General features: G+C 45.3%; 1 protein-coding gene across 18 annotated transcripts in view; it reads right to left on the bottom strand.

Moving 5' to 3' along the window:
• The window catches only part of LOC112266423 (mitogen-activated protein kinase kinase kinase kinase 4), a 52,697-nt gene that overhangs the window by 33,067 nt on the left and 8,984 nt on the right, over window positions 1-10,646 (bottom strand). For all 18 annotated transcript variants that reach the window (XM_042296943.1, XM_042296946.1, XM_042296950.1 and 15 more), the window contains exon 3: window positions 1-45. This exon is cut by the window's left edge and continues 12 nt beyond it. In XM_042296943.1, the coding sequence (XP_042152877.1) occupies window positions 1-45 (45 nt within the window). The remainder of the gene's footprint in view (window positions 46-10,646) is intronic.

Below are 10,646 nucleotides of genomic sequence, written 5' to 3'. Positions count from 1 at the left end.
CATGACCTTGATGGCGGCCAGCTGTCCAGTTTTGACATGTCTCCCCTGTAGAGACAAAGAGAAAAGGAGAAGATAGGTCAGTCATCACGAGGTCGACCGAGGGTAACAGTAATACACTGATCAGCTGGGTTAGGGTTAATAAGTGTGTGTGTGTACGCACACCACTTGAACTTGCTAAACATGCCTTCTTACAGTAAACCCCATCTTAGCTATGTACATAGTGACCTATAATCTACAGGTGACCAACCGTCAGAGTTCTTTCCATAGACAACCACCATCACGTCGATTCAGTCCACTGTGTACCGTCATGTGGCTGGTTAAGCCTAGCATAGATACAGAACAATCACTAGCATCCAAACAGACAGACATGGACTGGGGCTACGATCTCTGTGCTGAACAAACATTCCCACAGTCCTCCTCTCTCTCAGCACCAGTCACTCCTTACATAAACAGAGACAGAAATAGTCTCTTACCCTCCCCTCAGTCGCAAACCCCTCAAAACAGATAAAAGCTGCTAATAATCATCCGGATAGAAACCAAAATGGGGATTTCCACTACTGTGGGGCTGCAGTGTGTGTGATAACGGCCACAGCAGTGTTGTTTTTGATGATAGAAGCAGCTGTGTATCTGAACACACACACACACTTGACGACCATCTCTGGACCGTCGCCTATTATGAGTGAACAATCCACAGTCAACTGAAATAAACGCATGGTTAATTACAAAAGCCGAGCAACTTATTCTCTCTAGCCAAGGATGAGAAGAAAGCCTCCATGCCTTTACTCTCTGGACTTATAATCCTCTCAACTTTGATCCCGGGGCCACTGTCTATAAAAACATCAGTGACATTACTTATCACTCGAGTCCCCGTCGAGACAGGCAAGCCTTTGGTCGAGGTGAAAGGTCACAGGTGCATTGGAGAGGTTCAGTTTTCACCCCCTGCGGGCCCCCCCCCCACTCCGTGAGCCCAGAGAACACAGTCCTTAAGCATGATGCTTGGGTGACAATCTTTGGAAGAAAATGTGGGTTTTATCCAGAAAATGAAGAGGAATCACCGTAACATTGTTGGATATGTAGGCCAATTCACTACTCGTGACGTGAATGTATTTTTGTGACCACTGATTTCTCATGTCTGAGATTCAGGTCATGGGGCGGGGTGGACTAGAAAATAAAGCAGGAAGGAATGTAGGCTATAGACAGGAAGTGGAGGATGATCGATCAACCAATCGGTGTGAGATAAGGCTTCAGGAGGACCCACATTGCTCCAGCCAGTCCCCTCTCCCATATCAGTCCTAAACTCCCCTCCCCTCCACTATCACACAACACAAACAGTCACCTCAACTCAAGCCCCATCCTCCAATCCCAACCTGCTGGAGCTGAGCTACAGGGGCCTCGTCTGGACACACAGCAGCTAGGGAAGGAGCTGACTGACTCCGGGGTCTTTAGTGGGCCCCTGGTCTGATACGGTGGCCCTGGAGAGGTAACCTGAAGCAGGGGGTTATCACTGAGCAGGCAGCTCCAGACACTTCATAAAGCCCCTAACCACAGCCAGATGTGCTGGCCTCTCTCCAACTCTAAAGACTGAAGCTCAGCAGGCGGACAGACAACCTCCCCGCTCCTTAGACTACAACCAGAGGGAGACAAGATCACACTGACACACTATTTAGCTAGTAGGCCATTCAACACAGTCTCTCTACAGAGCACTGAAACTCTCTCCTCTGTTCTTCAACATTCATCCAGTAAAACCAGAAGAAAATCCCACGCGGTCCCATTCCTTCCTTGTAAATCCATCTCAAGTCAACGATCCTCTGGCAACACGTAGGCCATCCCCCACTAGAGGCAGAGCTTCCCAGAGGAATGACAGAACGCTGAAGTCACTTTACGTCATCCTACACGGTAGTATGATAGAGCAAACCAGTTTGTTGTGAGCTAATCGACGGTCATCCATCCATGTTGTTACTGCCATCCATCCATGTTATTATGCCACACACTGCTAAAGCATATAGCCTAGCTGCCATAAAGGTTGTCCAAGCACATCAGAGGCAGTGAAAAGGGAGGTGAGCTGGCTGGTAATGGGGGGCTAATAGCACCAGGGGGAGGGGTCAGATGAAGATGTAAGGTGACATTTGAGCAGGGAGAGAGGGGGTGGGTAGAGGGGGGTACAGGCATTGGGTGACGAGCTAATCCACCTTAGGGCAGGCAATGTATAGGCTAGGCTACACCTCACACACACACACACACACACACACACACACACACACAGAGCAGGAACGTATATTGTTGCCTCTCAACACAAACCAGACGAGCAGTGGCGAGAGAGAGATGGTCTAGTGAGCAGCAGCACGAGACGGCCCAGACAGTCTGTACTATACTGTATCTACTACACATACCAGCCAACTGACCCACTGCTGACCCTACCTCACTAACAGACCCTGTCTGTACTGTATCTACTACACATACCAGCCAACTGACCCACTGCTGACCCTACCTCTTACAACCACCAGAACACACTATGGATGGGGGGGGGAAACAGAACAGACAAGGGCGGAAAGAGATGGGGAGAGAGGTCGTGGTTTACTCCATGGTACAGCATGTAGATGTCTGTGCATTCTCCGATCGGATATAGAGCCACACGTGACAGAGTCAACGAGAGACTGAAGGAGTTGAGCGAGCCACTTCAGGCCAGTAGAGAAGCAAGCCGAAGCTGAGCGGCTGTGAGAGGAGAGACCAGTCAATAATGCAGCTGCTATTGATCACAGTGCAGCTGCTACAGCCTCTGAAGAAACACTCCCACAGAGAACACGTTTTCCTTCAGCACTTGGAGAGAAAAGGGCTGTGGTCTCAATCGAAGAGGCGACTCCTAAATTCCTAATAGAGTATCAGCCATAAAAACTGAGTTGCATTCAATAAACTCAAAGTGTTGTCTACTTCACCTGCTTGTTTGCGGATTGAACCGAGGTGCTACGGGAGAAACCTGACACCGAAAGGAAAGTCTGTTGAAGCTCAGACTGGGCTATAGGCCACCGGGTGGGAAGGCCGTCTCGTTCGCGAGGGGCTTTTGTGTCTCGCCCCTGTATGATAATGAGGTGGCCCAGCGGGTCGCTCCTCACGCACACTTACACACAGACAAAGCAGAGTTGTGTTCAGGCGGTGTGGACGGCCCAGGGGCTGTGTGGGTCTTGTGACAGCCATTAGAGCAAGGGCCAGAGCAGGGGGGGAGAAGAGACAAAAGAGCTGCAGCGGACTGTGTGTGCAGGGAAGACACACAAAGTGTGAGCACATGGACAGATCAGGCTAACTGTATCCAAACAACAACAAAAAGAGTTGTTCTAACTATTAGCTAGGTGGCTAGCTTTTATGAGGCCAGGAAACACATTCCTCACACGCTAGGAATGCATTTCCTCCACCGTTATAATTAAAAGGTGCCTCAGTCCCAAAACACAAGATTTTTGCGAGGAGTGCTGATGACGTCACACACTGTATGCACTTTCTGTAGCCTGAATGCGTCTGTGCATTCCTGACTGAGGTGGCAGAGACAGATCGGAACACAATCAGACCACAAAGCGACTTTTGTGCGTCTAGACCATCTTTTCAATGCCTTCCTTGTATTCTGATAGCAGAAGTCGCATGTAAGTGTAGACATGACCAGACGCACCTAGTAGTCACATGACCAGACGGACAGTAGTCACATGACCAGACGGACAGTAGTCTGTCCCTACAGATATGCTAATCTGTTTACAATACCTTTAGTGTTGCTCGTTAACTTGTTTTAGCTATCTGGCTAGTTAGCTACTGCCATCAGTTGTGTTATCATATTTTGCTTATCACAGTTTATAAAAATACATTCTGACATTTGAATATAGGGAATCTGGACACGGTAGACATTTAAAAAATGTAGGTGTAGATGCATTCAGAATTCCATGATCAGAACACTAAAGCTGCATGAACTGTCAAGTCTAGACGGGGCCTCTGAAGAAACCGGTGAGACCGTGGACCTGTCACAGAGTGGGTGACACATTCAACACCAGACCAGCTGATTGATCCAGGAGGGATTGGCTTCAATGGCTGTCCATCACTGGTCTGTGCACTCAAGCGGAATTGAAGCTAAGGTTTCCAGCGTTAGTACCAAATACCAATACTACCTTGCTAGATCAGAGATTAAAGGGGCGATCTGTGATCATTTTTGTACCCGAGAAGGTAATAGGAGCTAGACTACAGTCTGTGCAGACACCATGGGGTTAACCCACTGAGACATGCCTACTGCCTATGGCCCTCCACTCCCATTCCCAGCATACTAACCTACAATTGTGCCTCCACCAACTGTGGAAGGCTAGGCTATAAATAGCGGTTAAACCACAGCTAGCACCATTTAACTGAGCAGGCCCAGTTAGCTTCCTGCTGCATAGCGCACATTAACAGGCCTGTGTACTGGAGCTCAACACCGCTGCTTGGAGCACCTCACAGAGACATGTTTCCAAAGCTACACACACACACACACACACACCTACAGGTGTTACCTAGATCTGTTTATAGGAGAATGAATGTTCAAGAGGATCTCTAACTTGTCTTCATACTGGTTCCATTTTGGTCCCTCGCCCGTACCACTTTGGGGTTAAACAGATCTGACCCAAAAACTATTAGCGGACTGGGAGGATCTGGGTACACCAAAGGGCCTAGTGGATGTAGCAAGGAGCAAAAATGGAAACCAGGCCAGCATCATCCTTGCCGCTTCGCTCCGATGCTCCCTCAAATCCTCCTCCTGGGTTGGCCAGCCAGCCTTTAATGTGCGGAGTCCTCCCAGCAATACACAGTTTGTCCTGGGAGGTAGTGCAGAGCGAATAACCAAAATTACAATTATTTTCCCCCGCTTTTTAAATAATTAATTGGCCGACGTCAGTTTAATTATTTCAGTTCCATTTATTAAGCTCAATGCAGTTTCTCTGGAGATAAATCAGATCTATCCTGAATGTGCGATGTAGTAGGGGGCAAATGTTCTACATACAGTACCAGTCAAAGGTTTGGACACACCTACTATTATTTCAAGGGGGTTTCTTCATTTGTACTATGTTCTACATTGTAGAATAATAGTGAAGACATCAAAACTATGAAATAACACATATGGAATAATGTAGTAACCAAAAAAAAAAAACTTTTTTTTTAAAACAAATCAAAATATATTTTACATTCTTCAAAGTAGCCACCCTTTGCCTTGACAGCGTTGCACTCTCTTGGCATTCTCTTAACCAGCTTCATAGGTAGTCAGCTAGAATACATTGCAATTAACAGGTGTGCCTTGTTCAAAGTTAATGTGTAATTTCTTTCCTTCTTAAATGCATTTGAGCCAATCAGTTGTGTTGTGACAAGGTAGGGTTGGTATGCAGAAGACAGCCCTATTTGGTAAAAGATCAAGTCCGTATGTGACTGACCGCCTTGATTCCGTGTTATGTAGCAACATTCAAAATTGTGTTTTTTAATTTTATTTTTACATTGGACAAAAGCAGAGGCACAGAGATACACAGCGGTATTTCATACACTGCATTTGAGGAACAATGGGAAAGAAATTCTGCTTTGAAACTTGTAACTTCACTTTTGAGAAAATGACCTTTGAATGTTTTGGTACCTGCTGGAGAGCTTTGTCTACACCCATTCAGCATTGTTCACACCCTCTTAAGCTTTAGCCCCACCCATCGCTCCATGGATTGATCTGAGCGTTCTGTCCTAACACTCAAGCTAACTGGCTAACATGAGAGAACCGTTCACTGACCATTTTACTCACCCTAACAGAGCTAGTTAGGCTGTTTTTATGTCAACCAGAGCGTTGGTGACTGCAACTGCGCTGCTGGCAACAATTTACGCTTTTTTGCCAATGTTTACTGACACCGGCAAAATGAAAACAGGCGTTAGGCATTCTTAAATTCATCAGTTATTCTGCGCTCTCACACAGAGGAGTGCTCTGAAATCAGAGTAAATAGCCAGAGCGAATTTTTGATTTCAAAAAATTATATAAAGTTTATTCAAATGGTGCTCCTGTGAAGTAGTGACACACGACATAAGCCTAGTTTCCTGAAACGAGTCGCATATTATGGCAAGAACTCAAATAAGCAAACGACAGCTCATCATTACTGTAAGACATGAAGGTGAGTCAATCTGAAAAAATGTGAACTTTCACAATTTCTTCAACTGCAGTCGCAAAAATCATCAAGCTCGATGATGAAACTGGCTCATGAGGACCGGCACAGGAAAGGAAGACTCAGTGTTACCTCTGCTGCAGAGGATAAGTTCGTTACAGTTACCAGCCTCAGAAATAAGCAATTATCTGCACCTCAGATTGCAGCCCAAATAAATGCTTCACAAAGTTCAAGTAACAGACAGATCAATCTCAATTGCTCAGAGGAGACAGTGTGAATCAGGCCTTCATGGTTGAATTGCTGCAAAGAAAACACTACTAAAAAAGGACACCAATAAGAAGTAGAGACTTGCTTGGGCCAAGAAACATGAGCAGTGGACATTAGACCGGAGGATATCTGTCCTTCTGTCCTCTGTGTCTATGTGAGACGCAGAGTAGGTGAACGGATGATCTCCGCATGCGTGTTTCCCACCATGAAGAGTGGTGGTGGTGGTATGATGGTGCTTCGCTGGTGACACGGTCAGTGATTTATTTAGAATTCAAGGCACACTTAACCAGCATGGCTACCACAGCATTCTGCAGTGATCTGCCATCCCATTTGGTCTGCGCTTAGTGGGACTCTCATTTGTTTTTCAACAGGATAATGACCCAACATACACCTCCAAGCTGTGTAAGGTCTATTTGATTAAGAAGGAGTGTGACGGAGTGCTGCATCAGATGACCTGGCCTCCACAATCACCCGACCTCAACCAATTGAGATTTGGAAAAGCAGCCAACAAGTGCTCAGCATGTGGGAACTCCTTCAAGACTGTTGTAAAAGCCTTCCAGGTGACTAGCTCATGGAATTGGTTGAGAGAATGCCATGGTAGTGCAAAGCAGTCATCAAGGCAAAGGGTGACTACTTTAAAGAATCTCAAATATATTTTGATTTGTTTTAACACTTTTTTGGTTACTACATGATTCCATATGTGTTATTTCATAGTTTTGATGTCTTTATTATTCTACAATGTAGGAAATAGTACAATAAAGAAAAATCCTTAAATGAGTAGGCTTGCCAAAACTTTTGACTCTAGTTTAAGGGAGAAACGTATTAATTAACTACAATAACCATAATCCATTGCGCTCTTACTAATCCGGTCTTTATAGGAACTGAAATGGAGAGAAGAATCTCGATCTGAAAATACATGATCTAAAAGATAGTTGGTATTCAGCAGTCATAAAAGAATGCCTTCTTTACTTTGATGAACTACTAAAATAGTGATTTTGTCAGACAGCGTAGGCTGCAGCTCTACAGAGATGAGATGACTTGGAATTAAATAGTAGTCATCAAATAAAACGTCATGAAATTGTATTAATTGTTTTATTCTGTGTTACATCATTCAAACCACATAATGCAAAGTGCATTTAATTAACACCCCAAAAATATACCGAAAACGGTGATTATTTGTAAAGAATCGAACCAAAAACTCTCAAAAAGCACTAAAATCACTCAGCATTAGTTGGAAGACACCCACCTCAGCACCACCATACCCTGCCTGGCCTACCCCCTCCACTACCCACATGGCAGCCTGGGTAAATATGGCTAAGTGGTACAGAGAGGAGAGATGGGGAAGAGGAGGAGGAAAAGACAGGGAGGGGCAGAGACTTGGGATGTCTAGACGATTAGGAGGCAGACAGGTGTGCTTGCGTCTGTGTTGCATCATCCGTAAGTTCTCCTTTGTTTAGCCCATCTACATCCTTTAATGGCAGGGTCCCCCCAAGCACTACACAGCTGATTCAAATAACCAACTCATCATCAAGCTATTATTTGAATCAGCTGTGTAGTGCTTGGGCAAAAACCAAAACCTACACCAAGGAGGGGGGGCTCAGGACTGAGTTCAGAAACCTTGCTCTATGGTGATGTCATGGGTTTAGATCCTGGGAAGTTTGCCTTTCATTCAAGGAAAAATGAAGCGCCGTTAAATTATCTTCATCCTCATGCCTCCAATATTAAAGACAGCTTAAAGTGAGGAAATTGAAATCCCAACTACAAGTTTCTGATGCCATTTTAGGACAGATGAAATGTGAAAGCAAAGCCAATATAAAAGGCAATAGCCCAAATACAATATGGAAGCTAGCCCTGTATGGGTCCTTTTCAGCGTTACTGCCACAGAGGGTTTGACGATCTCATGACCTATGACCTTTCCTCTGTACCTGCAAGGGGGGGGTTACATGTGGCCTCTATCACAGAGACATGGCACCGTGTCAAACAGAGTGTTGGAACCAGTGACCCTCAGTGTGCACCTTACAAATCACAGAACTGGGCCAAGCTATTTAAAGCTGCAGCAGACCTCTCACCCTGGGTCCACACAAACCTGCCAAGTCCTTCCCCTGGCAAAGCGGACATGGGCGAGAGAGCGGGAGAGAGAGGGTAGGGGGATGATTTGAGGTTATGAGCAAGCAGGAGAAGTAAAATGGTTTACACACAGGTAAAATGAGAGAAGGGTGCAAGAGAAGGGAGAGAGGGGGAAGGAAAGCAATGGAGTGCAAAAGAGTGAGGTCACAGGAGCTGCCAGCACCACGGGACTGTGGGTATATTCCCCCAGCATCCCTGTAGATTCGGCTGACATGGACTGCAGAGTAGAAGCCGGTGAGGGAAGAGAAAGAGGCATGATGTTTAAGAGAGGTTGGCACATAATAGGGATTAAGAGCGCTAGGGCACCACCAGCCCTGCAGGCCTGACTGACAGAGTGGCTGGCTAACTAGGTCTATATATGGCCATTCTGTACAGCCCAGTAGAGGGAATCCTCCCCCACATACCACGCACCAAGGGAGAACTTAATGAATTCTTCAGGTTTTGTTTTTATCGCTATCATTTTCTCTTCACAGACACACCGGAGGACTCTCCATCCCATCTCTCAGTGCCAGCTGGTCTGGGGCCAAAGAAGAGATCAAACTGATCTGAGAATCCCATTGTGGAGTCAGTCAGTGCAGGAAGAGGCTTTTCAGGGGTATAGAAATAACATACAACTTCAGTCTACCACCACAATGGGACTAGGAGGTCATGGCCTGTGTAGTAGTAGGCAAAAAATAATAATGTAAATGATGGTGGTAATATGAAGACACTGCAAATCCAACAACTAACTGTATTGAGGCGTAGGACCACTAGATACAGTCTGGATCAACCATACAAAGCTGTGCACATCTGAGACCTGCATGGATTTTGATGACTTTCTCCTTAATGAGACAACGGCCAATTGTTCAGTGGCTAGGGGAGCACCATGAAGACACTGGAGGCTGAAGATGGGGTTGGCTGGGGAGGAAGAACCACTGCCACTTTGTGGGTATTGAGAAGAGGACTGAGTTCCCACAAACACTGTCAATGCCGTTCAGGGAGATTGTAGTGCTGCAGCAAGCCATAACCCCCAAGCATGTATTTCACCTCCCTCCTATTTCAATGCTTTTAGTGTAATTGGGACTAGTACCGGGGTTTATCATAAGCAATTCATTAAGAAATATTGAGAGGCAGAAGGAGGGGGGCGCTGGCAGTACGATTTGGTATAAAACAATGTGACTGGGGGAAAAAGCCTATGCTATTGCATCCACAACTAAAGGATCCGCCATTTTAAAATGTTCAGTGTAACATTACAGCAGCCATCAGCACCACCACATTGCCCATTTTGAGAAGGGTCCTCCTGTAAAAATGTAAGTGAGAAACGGTATCTACTAGCTTTCATTCCAGTGCAAGGTGAGAATTAGGGATGTTACTGGGTAACCTCTGTTGAAACTACATTTGACTGGTCTTGTTTATCATTCTATTGGTTAATTTGCATAATTTAGTGGAATTAAATTGGCGCGTATGTATTTTCGTTAAGACATCACATGCGGACAGCATACAGATCCTAGTTAGAGGAACGGAATAGCCCATCACCTGTCAGACAGCGCGAGAGCACCTCAAAAAGCTGGTACTGGACTGTAACGTGTGGTTTTAGAATGTTTTTGAGATGGCCACTATTAAAAAAAAGAGCTACTATTTTAATTTCTCAATCTCAACTCGTAATTCAAGCTCGCTTGCCATTCGGAAGGCATAGACTATAGTCAACGGTAGGAAGGCTATCAATGCGTCGCCAATCACTTTGCAACATGAGCGTCAAGCAGTATAATTGTTTGAAACCTAAACGTTTTACTTAACTTCAAATAATGAGGCATATCTTACCTTACCTTCAAAGTAATCCAACCAAAACTGCACAACAAAACCACTTCTCCATGCAAGTCATACATTTATAGGACAAATATGCTCACGTTAAATCCATTTATGAGTATCCTGACACATCACTTCATTCATTTTGATTTGGTATTCCAACAACATGCGGGAGAATAGCCACTAACTGCTACCTGAATAGTCTATATTCAGTCGTTGAGATCCCCGGTATAGCCCTCGTCTCCCCTAACCTGCATCAGATGTGTTCATAAATGCGCTGCTACTCACATAAATGTTTCAGAGATGTCAAGTTACGATGTCAAAAAAAACAATGGTTAT

The sequence above is a fragment of the Oncorhynchus tshawytscha genome, linkage group LG14 (assembly GCF_018296145.1).
Source record: "Oncorhynchus tshawytscha isolate Ot180627B linkage group LG14, Otsh_v2.0, whole genome shotgun sequence".
In the NCBI taxonomy this organism is placed as follows: domain Eukaryota; kingdom Metazoa; phylum Chordata; class Actinopteri; order Salmoniformes; family Salmonidae; genus Oncorhynchus; species Oncorhynchus tshawytscha.
The sequence above is the reverse complement of the archived record's forward strand: the minus strand, read 5'-3'. Positions and strand labels throughout refer to the sequence as shown.